Source organism: Hyla sarda, chromosome 11 (genome assembly GCF_029499605.1).
Source record: "Hyla sarda isolate aHylSar1 chromosome 11, aHylSar1.hap1, whole genome shotgun sequence".
Taxonomy (NCBI): Eukaryota; Metazoa; Chordata; class Amphibia; order Anura; family Hylidae; genus Hyla; species Hyla sarda.
Genome location: NC_079199.1, coordinates 50341478 through 50357816, shown reverse-complemented (window position 1 = coordinate 50357816; position 16339 = coordinate 50341478). Strand labels below are relative to the sequence as shown.

General features: G+C 41.4%; 1 protein-coding gene across 2 annotated transcripts in view; it reads left to right on the top strand.

The window, feature by feature from the left end:
- The window catches only part of INF2 (inverted formin 2), a 105762-nt gene that overhangs the window by 28754 nt on the left and 60669 nt on the right, over positions 1-16339 (top strand). Inside the window, exons 1-3 of one of the 2 annotated variants that reach the window (XM_056544943.1) lie at positions 7434-7483; positions 13807-14200; positions 15088-15203. In XM_056544943.1, coding sequence (XP_056400918.1) covers positions 7472-7483; positions 13807-14200; positions 15088-15203 — 522 coding nt within the window. In that variant the 5' untranslated portion in view covers positions 7434-7471. Of the gene's footprint in view, positions 1-7433; positions 7484-13806; positions 14201-15087; positions 15204-16339 lie in introns of those variants that run through there. The other variant, XM_056544942.1, reaches the window with a different exon arrangement.

Sequence of the window (16339 nt, the reverse complement as noted above, 5' to 3'; positions counted from 1 at the left end):
GGAAACTTGTACTTTAGGATATATTCTGAAGAGGTTACAATGAATGTAAAGTGCCAAAGGGAAGATTAAGTGCAGATCCTCAACTACATCAATAAAGTCATTGGGGAGATATAGGAAAACCTGTGCAGGGCAAAAGTGGTGCTGTCACCTATATTAACCAATCAGATTCATTCTTTTAATCTTCAGAGGCCTTTTTAAAAATAAAGAAGCAATCTGATTGGTTGCTATGGGCAACTGGTCAACTTTTCCTCTGCACAGGTTTTGATAAATCAACCCCATTATACTCATTTTTGACTTAAAGATAGTCTTATGATAGAGCAGTGGTCTTCAACCTGCAAACCTCCAGATGTTGCAAAACTACAACTCCCAGCATGCCCGGACAGCCGTTGGCTGTCCGGGCATGCTGGGAGTTGTAGTTTTGCAACATCTGGAGGTCCGCAGGTTGAAGACCACTGCGATAGAGGATCCACATGCTGCAGAGCTCAGACTGATGTCGGGGACGCTACCTGTAACATGTGAGGACATTAAAGGGTTACAGCTTATTGATTACAGTCCAGCAGGTCTGCTCTCCTAACTCACTAAAAAAGTGTTTCCCAACCAGGGTGCCACCAGCTATTGCAAAACTACAACTCCCAGCATCCTCGGACAGCCAAAGGCACTTTGCAGTGCAATATTGAATGTTATTGCAGCACACATGTTCTCCAAATCGCTGCGTCCATAAACGCTGTTTTAGGTGGACTGGGCAAGGCACCAAACCATGCACCTGAGTCCAACTAAACTAGTGTTTATGGCCTAAGGCTAGATTCAGACTATGGAATTTCCGCCTGCAATTCCGCTTTGAAATTGCAGGTGGAAATTCCGCTTGGTAAAATGTATAGTGTAGTGAATGGGTTTCCGTTCACAAATTCACACTTCGGAATTTGTGAAGCGGAATTTGTGAACGGAAAATCCGCTTGGAAATTTCTGCCTGAAGAATGGCGTTGCTCTTTCTTCAGGCGGAAATCCGCGCGGAACACATTGCAGTCTATTGGAGACTGCAGTGTCCGCGCGGTCCTAGCGCCGACTGATTCAGTCGTTGTTGGCCGCACTCGGAATCTCCGGGCGGAAATTTTCTGCCCGGAGATTCCGTAGTCTGAACCTAGCCTTACAGTTACAAGGTGACTCCATTACACCACTGAAATGAAAGGCATTAGAGATGAGCGAACTTACAGTAAATTCGATTCGTCACAAACTTCTCGGCTCGGCAGTTGATGACTTTTCCTGCGTAAATTAGTTCAGCCTTCAGGTGCTCCGGTGGGCTGGAAAAGGTGGATACATTGGGACGGATGAATACCTGTGACGAAAAACCTTGCCTTATCACCATGCACCAAATCAACACAAAATCTGGTTCAAATGGAGACAGGATCTTAGACTATTTGCATGCACCCCTTTTTTGAAACATGGTTAAAAAAAAAAAGGCTGTGTTTTTAAAACTTTAATTTTTGTGATCATTTCCCAGATGTTTTATCAAAAACTTATTTTATTTTGCAGTATTTTTAGATTTTTTTCTTTTCCGCTGACTAAAGAATGGACATTTTTTATTTAGTTTACAAATCAAATCAGATGAAAGAAAGTCCATATTTTGGGCAATAAACCAGAAATTCAGAAGTGTGAATGGGAGTGCGGAACTCCATAGAAGTCTATGGGGGAGATTTATCAAAACCTGTGCAGAGGAAAAGTTGCTCATATCAACCAATCAGATTGCTTCTTTCATTTTTGACAAGGTCTCTGCAAAATGAAAGAAGCAAGCTGATTGGTTGCTATGGTCAACTTTTCCTCAGCACAGGTTTTGATAAATCTCCCAATATGTGCTTTCATTTGAGGCGGAATTCAGCAAGCGGAAATTTTGACGTGTGAATAGACCCTTATTCCGCTTAGAAATTACACTTGAAACTTCCAGTGCAGCAGAATCCCATTGTCGTCTATGGGGCGACAATGTATGCACTGGTCACACTCGGAAACTCTGGCTGTCATTTTTTGGCCTGAAGAATGAACGTAGCCTACACACACACACAAAAAATTCAGGGCGGATATTCGACAGTGGGCATTGGCAAAACATGCTGGCGCTAGGATCGCTCAGAAATGCTTTTTTTTTTCTGCGGACGCCAGAATCAGGATTTTTTGGCTTGTGCACAGTGCAGCAGAATCCCATTAAAACCAATGGGACTCTGCTGCAGTGGAATGTCCATGCGGAATGTGTTTGTGGACATTCTTCCGTGTGAACATGGCCTAAGGGTACATTCACATGTGCATATTTTTATTCATATTTTGCTGCTGATTTTGCACTGCAGATTTGATTTCAGTGGGTAGCAAAATCTGCTGCAGAAAAAATACAGCAAACTCTGCAGGAAAATACGCGCGTGTGAATGTACCCTTAATTTTATGGCCATTTTACAGTTCAACAAACAGTCCAAAAACATCTAAATCAGTAATAAAATAGCTTACTTGTACAAACATATTAATTTTACAGTTGTAAAATTTAAATGTCGGTCTCTTTTCTGGGCATTTTGGGGGAGACTTATCAAAAACTGTGCAGAGGAAGAGTGGTGCAGTTGCCCATGGCAACCAATTAGATTGCTTTTTTTTTTTTCATTTTTAAAGAGACCTGGGAAAAATGAAATAAGCAATCTGATTGGTTGCCATGGGCAACCGCACCACTCTTCCTCTACACAGGTTTTGTCGTGCGGTAATAATTTAATTATGAATTATAAATTATGGTCATAAACGTATTGATTAAAATTATAAATTCATTAAAATTATAAGTTATGGTCATAAATGTAAAATTAAAATTTTTGAAAATTATCAAAATTATGACCTGGTAAATTGTGGACAAGCCTAATCAATACAATTCACATGTGTGTCCGACTATTTCCTCAGATGTCAAGTTCTTTTTATGACGGGAAGACATTAACACTTAAGAATGTAGTATTGCAATATACAATAATACAAAGGTACACTGCTCAAAAAAATAAAGGGAACACTAGATAGCACATCCTAGATCTGAATGAATGAATGAATGAACTAATCATATGAAATGCTTTCGTCTTTATATAGTTGAATGCGCTGACAACAAAATCACACAAAAATTATCAATGGAAATCAAATTTATCAACCCATGGAGGTCTGGATATGGAGTCACATTCTAAATCAAAGTGGAAAACCGCACTACAGACTGATCCAACTTTGATGTAATGTCCTTAAAACAAGTCAAAATGAGGCTCAGTAGTGTGTGTGTGGCCTCCACGTACCTGTATGACCTCCCTACAAAGCCTGGGCATGCTCCTGATGAGGTGGCATATGGTCTCCTGAGGGATGTCCTCCCAGACCTGGACTAAAGGATCCACTAACTTCTGGACAGTCTGGTGCAATGTGGCGTTGGTGGATGGAGCGAGACATGATGTCCCAGATGTGCTCAATCGGATTCAGGTCTGGGGAACGGGCGGGCCAGTCCATAGCATCAATGCCTTCCTCTTGCAGGAATTGCTGACATACTCCAGCCACATGAGGTCTAGCATTGTCTTGCATTATGAGGAACCCAGGGCCAACCGCACCCTCATATGGTCTCACAAGACTTCTGAGGATCTCATCTCAGTACCTAATGGTAGTCAGGCTACCATTGGCAATCACATGAAGGGCTGTGTGGCCCCCCAAAGAATAGCCACCGCACACCATTACTGACCCACCGCCAAACTGGTAATGCTGGGGGATGTTGTAGGCAGCAGAACGTTCTCCACGGCGTCTCCAGACTCTGTCACATGTGCTCAGTGTGAACCTGTTTCATCTGTGAAGAGCACAGGGCACCAGTGGCAAATTTGCCAATCTTGGTGTTCTCCTGCACGTTGTTGGTCTGTAAGCACAACCCCCACCTGTGGACGTCGGGCCCTCATGGAGTCGATTTCTGACCATTTGAGTGGACACATGCACATTTGTGGCCTGCTGGAGGTCATTTTGCAGGGCTCTGACAGTGCTCCTCCTTGCACAAAGGTGGAGGTAGCGGTCCTGCTGCTGTGTTGTTGCCCTCCTACGGCCTCCACCACATCTCCTGATGTACTGGCCTGTCTCCTGGTAGCGCCTCCATACTCTGGACACAACGCTGTCAGACACAGAAAACCTTCTTGCCACAGCTCACATTGATGTGCCATCCTGGATGAACTGCACTACCTGAGCCACTTGTGTGGGTTGTAGACTCCGTCTCATGCTACCACTAGAGTGAAAGCACCGCCAGCATTCAAAAGTGACCAAAACATCAGCCAGGAAGCATAGGGACTGAGAAGTGGTCTGTGGTCACCACCTTAAGAACCACTCCTTTATTGGTGGGTCTTGCTAATTTATAATTTCCACCTGTTGTCTATTTCATTTTCACAACAGCATGTGAAATTGATTGTCAATCAGTGTTGCTTCCTGAGTGGACAGTGTGATTTCACAGTAGTGTGATGGACTTGAAGTTACATTGTGTTGTTTAAGTGTTCCCTTAGTTTTTTTTGAGCAGTGTATTATAAAAGTATACAGATTTATTGGTTATAAACATAAATGAGTAATAAACACAATGATATATACAAATGAATATCAATTAGATATATTAGTAAACATTACAAGCTTGTTAATTGACTACATATAGTAGAACAATACATGTGAGTAGTGAGCAACTATGTTAACATACAACAGGAGCTACTAGGTTAGGATATCATATAAGAAAAAGGTTTATACATCACTCTTTCTAGAGGAAACCTCATGATATCAAGATATGCAATATCTAATAATAGACATATCAATATGGAATGCTAAATACACCCCGCCCCTTCTAACCAATTACATATCACATCACTCAAAGAATGGGCAATTCCATCTAAGGATATAAACATGGAAGAAATGTGATATACTTCAGCCATATTCTGTACTATTTTCTATATATAAAAAAAAAAAATGTGGGAGCTCAACGTAAAAAGAGGAAACCTATACCGAGGATACTGCGTTGCACATACCCATGTGCCAAGAAAGAGTACTAAGAAAGACTAGTTCCCCTTTTTACACTATTAGTACTATTTTCTATATATGACTTTGGTAAGATTATTAAGACAGATAGCAGAGATATATGACCTCGCTAGACTATATTTTAGGAGGAAGAACTTGAAGCAAGTTTCCTGTGTGGGAAATTTACTTATAACACTCAGCTTGGTGAAAATAGAATTTCTATCAATGGCTATAAGCAGTAATAGTAACATGTGGTTTAATACAATGTTCTAATCAGTTAGATATACCCTTCTAAATTGGAATTACCTAATGAATGTAGGTTGGGCGTGTACATATGGTAATAACTATGACATCACTATAATACCCAGAATGCATTTCTGGTTGGTGTAATGTCAACTACCCCTACGCTAGGGGGTGCTATTGTATAGGAAATCATTACCATTAAGGGTTAACTGTCCAAAGTTGGTTTCAAACCCACATTCCACACATGATGTATGGAGCCCTAAATAAGAGGTATAGGGATTAACTGTGACACATATAAGTAATCAACTATGGTGGATCCACAAACATAGAGTCACCAGTTAGACATTTTCCCAAACTATCACATTTATGGGAAAGATATATATATATATATATATATATATATATATATATATATATATATATAATGGAAGCTTCTTTAACACAGACATGTGAAATGTCTCTCCATTCACCCCCTTAACTTGGGTGAAATGTGTCAGTGTTGTCTGGAGAATAGGTCTAACTCTCCCTCTCATGTCTTATCTCAACATTCATAAACATCTAAGGAGACAACATATTCTTCTCCCAGACTGGCACATTTGTAGAGATGAAAATTTAGAATTGTGGCCTACTTAGAATATACACAAAAGGGCGGACACATACAATAATGTCCGACATCATTAGTGATTCATTTTTGAGGCATACAAGAAGTACGACAGTTTTGATAAATCTCTCCCTTTATGCCATATTTTAGGCCCAAAATACATCAAATTAGAAAACCCCTTTTTTATTTATTTTTTTATTTTTAAGCTATAAATTTTGCTACAGCCATATAAAACAGCTACAAAATAGTAAAGAAAAGGGGCCAAACAATTGCCCAAAACCTAAAAACACATCTGTAATTTTAGACATTTATTGATGATGAAAAAGTGATTTAAAAAAAAAGCCAAAAAAACACTCCAAAAGAGTCTGACACTTCATTTTTATGGACTTAAAAATTACAGCAAGAAAATGGATAAATATGTGCACAAACAAGCCATTTTATTATTTAGTGCTATAGAACTCAATGATAAAAACATTATTCTGATTTGTGAAACAGGCTTTTTCTAGTCATTTTATTGTTTAAAAAATAGTGCAAAATACTGTGTAGAACATGACCTAAAGCAAAGGTCTTCAACCTGTGGCCCTTCAGTTGGTGTGAAATTACCAGTACCAGCATTCCCTGGCCATAAAATGATGTTGAATGCTCCATCAGAAGTCGTATTTGTCGATGCTGAGCTTTTCTCCCCTAAAAACCTTGATTCAGGGACAGATTATGGACCTCAGCGGCACTGTAGCTGTATACAGGACCCTATTTGCAGCAACCTCCATGTCAGGTGTATAAGGCCTTAGGTGAATAGACATGACCCCCCTCCGTACCAGTTTTCTTCCTGTGCACCAGTCTCTTATACAGCTCAATTGAAGAAATAAATCTTCTTCTGAACCATAAAGTTTCCTTTACACCCGTTGACTCCTGTCTGAGCTGGGAACAGTCCAATCACCAGGTTTTATAAGCAGTTTTATTGCAACTACTTTCTTTTTATAAGCCATATATTTTATCACCAATGGTGACTAAGTTATACCTAATATATTTCCTTGTCAGATATTACCCAGCCTTGGATCCCAGATTATAATGCTGTTAGTAATATTTCAGTTTATGGCATAGCTGTGTTTATAGAACCTTTAAAGGAGTATTCCAGGCAAAACCTTTTTTAATATATATCAACTGGCTCCGGAAAGTTAAACAGATTTGTAAATGACTTCTATTAAAAAATCTTAATCCTTCCAATAGTTATTAGCTTCTGAAGTTTTCTGTCAAACTGCTCAATGATGATGTCACGTCCCGGGACGTGAGTCATCAGAGAGCAGTTAGACAGAAAACTCAACTTCAGAAGCTAATAACTATTGGAAGGATTAAGATTTTTTTATAGAAGTAATTTACAAATCTGTTTAACTTTCCAGAGCCAGTTGATATATATAAAAAAAAGTTTTGGCCTGGAATACCCCTTTAAAGAGTACCTGTCATCAACGAAAACTTTTAATATGTTGTTCATAATCATTAATGAAGAGATATTGTAATATATCTTCATTAAAATATATTAATATTTATACCAGTTTTTTCATTTTATACTTTTGGCCACTAGGGGTCACTCTTCTATGCCTGGTCTGCAAGCAGCATCCTATGCTTTTCATAGTAAGTATACAGCTTTTAGGACTAATGCTGAAGGGCTCTGGTCCTTCCACCGGAAGTTCAGTACTGTGAGCTACAAGCCTACACATGCCTCTCATATAACAGCCAGTCACCTCCCCCTCCCCCTGCTCTGTGTTCTCCCTGCTCCTCACCACATGTTATCTTATACATTGTATTATCTCACTGCACTCCCTGCTCTGTGCCCCCCCCCCCCCCCCCCCCCTGACATTCATCTTAATCACTGCCTCTGTAATTGCTCCCTCAGCCCCTGGTTCTCAGCATTGACTTTTTAGTGCAGAGAGACACAGGAGGGAGAGAGACAGGCTGCAATCCATCCACTGTACTTTGTATGCACACTGCAGAGCAGTGTTTCCCAACCAGGGTGCCTCCAGCTGTTGCAAAACTACAACTCCCAGCATGTCACGACAGCTGTTGGCTGTCTGGGCATGCTGGGAGTTGTAGTTTTGCAACAGCTGGAGGTGCCCTGGTTGGTAAACACTGCTGCAGAGGGAGAATAGCATACAGGAAGACTGGCAGAAACAGAGTCCCAGCCAGGCTTCATGTGACATCATGCCTGCCAGGACCCGCCTCCTTCCACCCCTCAGAAAGACAGTGTTCCTGAGATAATGAAGAGGGATGAAAAAAGGTATTTCCACAGTGTTTTAAACCTCAATAAACACAGGGATAGGCATAGTTAGAGAAGGGAACAGATGGGAAGGGGGATCAGGGAAAGTATAGATGATGACAGGTACTCTTTAAGGAGGAACTTGGAGTTTTTATACTTCATTTCAGAGCCATTAGATATTCTTTGGTGGTCCGTTTGGCACAGTGTTATGTACAAGAGGCAAAATTTCTATGCAAAATTTATCTGTAATATGCTGTCCAATGGGACACACCTAGGGCCAGATAAAGGTTAGACAAAGGCTTAGGGGGCCATTAGGGGAGCTTTCCCCAACCCTGAACCTATTCCTAATATACAGTCTGTTAGACTGGTTGGATTTCAAAGCCCAAGACTATAAGCTGGTGTACAGACTTATATGAAGCCTAAAGATGTTTGCTTACGAATGGTTAAAGGGGAACACAAGAATTATCACTTTCCCATATAAAATTCCTTCCAAACCAAAACACATCGGGGGAGATTTATCAAAATCTGTGCAAAGGAAAAGTTGCTCAGATGACAATAGCAACCAATCAGATGGCTTCCTTTATTTTTAAAAAAGCCTCTGAAAAATAAAAGATGCAATCTAATTTCCTCTGCACTGGTTTTGATAAATCTCCCCCATGGACCTCAGATATTTCCAAAATTGTGAACTGACCTTCCTTAAAACATCACTGTCCTTTAAATGGAAACTGTCATCAATTTCATCTACACTAACCTGTTGGTACAGGTGTGCAGTGCGGTTGACACTGATGATCACAATACTTACCTACTCCTGATCGGTGGTCTCGTTCGGCCGTTATCTTCCTCGTTCAGGCAGCAGGCTTAGTGTGCAGTTGGAGCTTTAGGAGCTTGCTGACATCACCGCTGCTGCTTCTTCACTTGGCACGACTTGAGGAAGCAGCAGTGGTGACATCAGGGTCCTCATAAAGCACCCCACGCGAACCAAGGCTGCCGGCCAAGCAAGGAGGATAACGGGACCACAGATCAGAAGTAGGTAAGTATTGATATCATTAATGTCACTCTCACTACACACCTGTACCAACTAAAAAATTAACTTTTCACATGTTATTCAGACTAACTCTTGAGACCTCTGCAATCACAAGTTACAGCCAGGTGAAGGGTACAGCAGCATGCGCCTTACTCCCGACCAGATACTCTGTCCAGTGGGTTTAAGTGACGGCTATAGCACTGTTGCAAACGTCACAGGATAGTAACTCAGAGGTCTCAGAGATGAAACCTGATGCGATCTAAACTTTTTACATGTTTGTACAACATGTTAAAAGTTCATGCAAATGACAGAGACAGCGATTTAAGAAAGAAATCTCGGCTGGAAATAAATTTACTGCACAGATTTCTTACTCTTGTTTTGCACAATTCACCCTGCTGTGCTCGTATAAACTGGAAATGAAAGGACTTTTATGTTGGTGCCCATTGTGAAGAAACTAGCATTTCCTTCCTCTTAGGCTTTAAGCTTGGAATGAACATGTTTGCCAGTGAACGTCTACATGGTGTTATAAATTATACATAACATTTGGAAGAAAAGAGAACAAAAATATCACATTTTTTGGACATCACGCCATCTCCTACAGTACATTATTGCCAGGGTATATGCTGCCATTGTTTTTTTTTTATATACAAAATCTTATAATCCCTCTGTCAGACCCACATCCAAAAGACGTATTTATTATCAATGGGAAATAGACATGATATAATTGTAGAGGCTACCAACATTACCGGCGGCACATTACTCTGGTTCAGTGGCATGCTCTGCTATAGGTGTAGCATACCCCACTCATTGCACCCATTGACAGTAACTGGGCCTCTCTAGCACCCAGCCCAACACATCTGGATTACACAATGTACTGTAGCTCCGCTGTGATGGTGTTTTCGTGCACTATATCGGTAGGATGAGTGTCTTAAATCTTTCACATGTATAAGTGGGTTCACTGCAATGTTAGGGTACTGTACCATAGAGGTACAGGCTAACAAAGAAAGAAGTCAGGTTTTATACAAGAAGTCTCATTGTGCACCCTCTTAAAGGGGTACTCTCGTGGAAACATTTTATTTTTATTTTTATTTTTTTTAAATCAACTGGTGCCAGAAAGCTAAACAGATTTGTAAATCACTTCTATTCAAAAATCGTAATCCTTCCAGTACTTTTTAGGGGCTGTATACTAAAGAGAAATCCAAAAAAGAAATGCATTTCCTCTGATGTCATGACCACAGTGCTCTCTGCTGACCTCTGCTGTCCATTTTAGGAACTGTCCAGAGCAGCATATGTTTGCTATGGGGATTTTCCTCTGCTCTGGAAAGTTCCTAAAATGGACAGCAGTGGTCAGCAGAGAGTACTGTGGTCATGACATCAGAGGAAATGCATTTCTTTTTTGGATTTCTCTTTAGTATACAGCTCCTTAAAAGTACTGGAAGGATTAAGATTTTTTAATAGAAGTGATATACAAATCTGTTTAACTTTCTGGCACCAGTTGATTTAAAAAAAAAAAAAAATGTTTTCCACGGGAGTACCCCTTTAAAGCATAACTCTGATGCTGCTGCTCCGGTGGCAGGATATCTGTTTAAATTTCCTGGAAACTTCAAAGCTCAAGATTATAGTGATGGGAAACGGATTTGCCAATCGTTGTAAACTCTGGGTATTCCAGTCTTAGACAACTTATCCCCTATCCAAAGAATAGGGGAAAAGATGTCTAAGGCCGGAATACCCCTTTAAACAGATATCCTGCCACCATAGCATCATCAGAGTTATGCTTTAAATCTCTCTAAAGTAATTGTGAGCAATGAAATTCCCGTACAATGTTATAGACAGTATCAAGTTGCTTTTCAGGTGGCAGTGATCCCTTATCTTCACCAACTAGGCACCGGTGCAGCTGAAGAGGCTGCATGTACTGTATATCTGCTTTTGCACAGAGGCAACCAATGCAATTGATTTTAGGCCATGGAAGAGGGCACAGAATATATTGATTTATATATGCTTTCTTAATGGATGATGAAAACCCAATAAAGACCCTATCAGGGAGCTACGACATTAATGGGGTACTCCGGTGGTTTTTTTAAATTTATTGGTGCCAGAAAGTTAATCAGATGTGTAAATGACTTCTATTTAAAAATCCTAATTCTTCCAGTACTTTTCAGCTGCTGTGTGTTCCAGAGGAAGTTCTTTTCTTTTAGAATTTATTTTCTGTTTTACCACAGTGCTCTCTGCTGACACCTCTGTCCATTTTAGGAACTGTCCTGTGCAGGAGAGGTTTGCTATGGGGATTTGCTTGAACTCTGGACAGTTCCTGACTTAAAACAGAGATGTCTGCACAGAGAACTGTGGTCAGATAGAAAAGAAATTAAAAAACAAAAGAACTTCCTCTGTAGTATACAACAGCACTGTACTGGAATACAAGTACTGGAAGGATTAAGAATTTTAAATAGTAGTAATTTACAAATATGTTTAACTTTCTACCTCCGGAGTACTCGTTTAACCCTTCTGTTCTACAAGGCAGACAGGCGCAAACAAGCGCAAGGCCCTTCATGTCCTATATGGAACAATGTTTGGGTGTGAACCAGAATTATTTTGCCATGAGGTTCACTCTGTTTTAATCACAACAATATAAGTCAATGAGGGAGGACTGGACATAGTCCATCAAAATCCCTGCCAAATCAATACAATTCCTGATTTCACATATGTCCAGTCCACAGAAACATCTGCCCATAACAGCTGACTTTTCAGTCTAGTGCCCCTTAAATACCTAATATTTTAGCTTTCTTTCTCAGGGCTGTTGCCAAGTTTCTTTGAAAGCATTTTCAGCCCTCTGAGAAATCTGCTGGATGACTAATCCTGAACATTTGTATGAAGGTTTTGCAAGAATGTGTACTGACAAACTCCAATTGGGATAATTCCCTACATTACTGCACTACCCACATTGAGATCCATTTAATATTATTACACATCATTTTTATTCTTATTGGAATAAGTACAGAATAAAGTATTTGCAGGCAGTGGGTGAGAAAAGTAAATTAATATGTACAATGAGTAATGTATTTGCTGCTTAGAAGAACACTTTGTGTTACAGGGGACTATGCATGGCATTATGGCATTCCTTTGTGTTCTTTGAATCCCTGTGTCATGCTCCGCTCCCTTAATGACCGACACTAGGTATAACACAGTCCACCGGTACTGCATTACTTTGGCCCTTTTTTCCAGAGGCTTCTCTCCATCCCAGCAGCCTTCATTAATAGATCTTTCCCTGCTTTAGTATAAGGAAAAATCCACCAATTAAAGGGGTAGTCCAGTGGTGAAAAACTTATCCCCTATCCTAAAGATAGGGGATAAGTTTGAGATTGCGGGGGGTCCGACCGCTGGGGCCCCCTGCGATCTCTCTGTACGGGAGCCAGGCTCTCCGGCCAGATAGCGGGTGTCGACCACCGCACGAACTGGCTGCCGACACGCCCCCTCAATACATCGCTATGGCAGAGCCGGAGATTGCCGAAGGCAGCGCTCCGGCTCTGCCATAGAGTTGTATTGAGGGGGCGTGTCAGCTGCCGATTCGCGCAGAGGTCGACACGCCCCCTTCCCGCGGGCTGTCGGGGCTCCGTACAGGAGATCGTGGGGGGCCCCAGCGGTCGGACCCCCGCGATCTGCAACTTAAGTTGTTCACCACTGGACTACTCCTTTAAGGCTAAGAGAAGCCACTGAGGAAAGGGCCAATAACTCATTGTTCAGGCAGCATGAACCAGATACTCCCTTTTCTTTCTACATTGCAAAAACATAGATAGGTTATAGGACTTTATACGATATTGACCACAGTGTGTGTCTGAGATGTGGAAATTAGGTTGCTAAATCCATTGGCGGAAAAGCAGTGATGTGAATATAAGCATATGCAAAATATGTTGGCACTATATAAGCAATGGGAAAAAGGGGTTGTCTGTAAAGCAGAAACATCATCAACATTGTGCGGCTATAAACCCTCACATGCAGATGTGGTTTCCCCTTGATAACCATACCTGCCCCATATCATCTCGAAAGGAAGGATACCAAGCTGAAATTGGAGTGTCAGGGAGCAAAACAACAGTAATACCTTTTCTGCTCCTGGGACAACCCCTTTATTTGTATGATTCAGTAGCACAATGAGGGTGTATGGAACCACAGACCCTCCATATGATGCTATTTTAGGGCCTATATACCTCATCATTTTGTGAACATATTCTATCCTTGAAGTACTAAAGGGTAGATTTCTGTTGATCATAACTTTTACAGATCAGAGCCTGTACATAGCCCAATATGATTAAGTGCCCTATTACCTTCAAAACCAGGTGGGGCTGAATTTCACACCCAGCTCTTCATATCAGATTCTGAACTGATTGTATCCGTTTCTTTTCCCAATATACATTTATTTCTGAGTAATCATGACCCTTTTCTGCTACCCATCCATTCAGGGGTGTACAGAGTTTGTACCAATTCAGTAACTGGAACATGCTGTCATCTGCGCTCCATATTAGTAACATAGTAACATAGTTCATAGGGTTGAAAAAAGACCAAAGACCATCAAGTTCAACCTATATCCCTAATGAGTCCCTACTGAGTTGAGTTGATATTGGTGTATAAAAAAATTATATCAGTTATCCATTTTTCAAACTTTATATATTTTGTCTTTTCCTACAGGAAAAAGCACCCAAAATGTCACTAAGCAAAAAATGGGCCTCTCTGAAGGAGAAACTTTCACCTCAAGAATCAGACCAGAGTGAAGCCAATTTGGAGAATGCAGATCCCGAGCTATGCATCCGCCTCTTGCAAATCCCATCCGTGGTGAACTATTCTGGCCTTAAGAAGAGACTTGAGAGCAGCGATGACAATTGGATGGTGCAGTTCTTAGAGCTCAGTGGCTTGGACCTTCTGCTGGAGGCCTTGGACAGGTTGTCAGGGCGAGGGGTTTCCAGAATATCTGATGCTCTCCTCCAGCTCACTTGCATAAACTGCGTCCGGACGTTAATGAATTCCCATAAGGGGATTGAGTACATTGTCAACAATGAAGGTTATGTCCGAAAACTATCTCGGGGTAAGAATGTCAAGACATATGCCTTAATTTTCTACACTCAAGTAAAAGTGACTATTTTTCTTATCAGCATATTTAAATAATGAGAGACAATATATTTAAGAAATGTTTTGATTGCATGGATGTGATGTGTGTGATACATCCATAGAGATCTATGTACACAGCCTATCTGGGCATTAGGTTACTATATTCCGGGACATAGCTATAAAGGTAGCAGTCGCATCGGGGCCCTAGTGCCTAAGGGGGCCCGAAGCATGTCTTCCCCATTTGATTCAGGGCCCAGAAGCTACAAGCTACACCTCTGACTATACCCCTACCCATAAGCATTGCTTATTAAGATTGGCACTTGAGTTTAGAATTTTCTAAGCAGAGTCCATTAACAGGGATTGTCTAGGATTAGAAAACAGCATCACCAAAGCTTGAGGAGTGTGCCTGATTTTACAGAATGGCCTAATTAACTAAGGTGCTTTTAATTTTCTTGATCCATAAATAGTACAGGACTTTTAGGGTCCTTTTCTATGACCTGCAGTGCTCAGGCCAAAAAGAAGGATCCAGTTATAGTGGGTCATTCAAACCTTTGGAGATTTGTTATACCCCTTAAGGCAGCAGAAGAGTTCAATTTGATCCTATTGAAAGCTCCTGGTCCAAATACACAATAGGTAACAAAGCCTCCACCAAACAGTGCTATTTATAATCCTAGTATCTTTTGTGGCAAGGGGAATATATGGCCCCCTTTGGCACTAAGTCTGGGTGTGACTGCCACCTCCACAACCCCTGAAGCTACATCCTTGATCAATAGTGAGGGAACCACTGATATCTGATAGAATGGATTATATATGTATATATTAATCTTCATGTTGCACTGAATTGTTTCAACATTTTTATTCTAGCTCTTGACACATCCAACGTGATGGTGAAAAAGCAAGTATTTGAACTGATTGCAGCCCTGTGTATCTACTCCCCCGAGGGCCATGCATTGGCTTTGGATGCACTTGAGCATTACAAGGTAAATCATTCATTAAGTGTATTATATCTTTATTGCTATGAAAGCCATGAATTTTAGACCATCCATGAGGTTCCATGATCTGTAGCTTCTCCTCAATTTGGCATAGACCTATATAGTTCTCTAAGCAAGCTAAATAAGTGTGGAGAAAGAGGGGGGGGGGGGGGCGAAAAGTGACCTATGGGATCCTTGCTAAGCTCCTCTATAAAAACCAGGGGAGGGGCTGTAATCTTTCTCTTGGAGCTCTTAGATTTTGTTCCTGAAGTCCAGTTCATCTCATAGTGTGTCCAGAGCACTGGAAGCCTCAAGCCTAATGTCTGCGGCCACAAAGTCAGCTCAAGTAAGCCCAAAGTCATTTTCATGTCAATTGTTGAGTCAGTCAAGTCAAGTCTTCTATATAGTTACCGTGGCCTGCACTAAAGTGTCCCTACATACTGCAAGTCCCAGCAAGCCTGCAAGGTCCCCTGTGTCACTGGTCACCTCCTTGGGATATTGGCTGTACTGCATAGACTGTATCACCTGTCTACCCTCAGTAAAGCTACTGTTATCTGTTACTTGGCATCTGAGTCTTCATTGCCCCAAAGCCTAGCCCAGGACCATTGGTATTACCTTCGGGTGGTTAAGGCTAAACCAAGCCCTGTCATCATGACAAGAAGGGGTTAATAACATCTTCCCCAGGGTTAAAGCATCTGCCCTGCATTGCACCCCGCTATACTACAACTTTTGGTGTCCTACGAACAGGATACTGGTGTGTGCCATAAGCCACAAGTCCCCCCCTAGTCTGAACTGTGTCCAATGCTGTTTGCAAAAATTGCATGCCAATGCGACAGAAGTTTGCACCAGAAAGTGTACAGGACTTTGTCATTGAGAAGTCTTTTACTAGTGGCGCTTGTGAAATAGAGGGGGAGGTGAAGGAAAGACTGTTGTTTGCTGCGGTCGAGTGTAAAGAGTTGGTATCTGAAAGGTTAAATTGTTCTGGTCCTTCCCGCGCCCACGAGCGGTTGCAGCTCCGCCTCGTCAGTCCCCAGTGGTGACGCCTCTTCAGTTTTGCGAGGAGGAACCAAAGATCCGCCCTATGTTGCACATGGGAAGACTTTACTGGTCGGACCAAAACAGGAAGTTCCCTGGGCGCAGCCAAA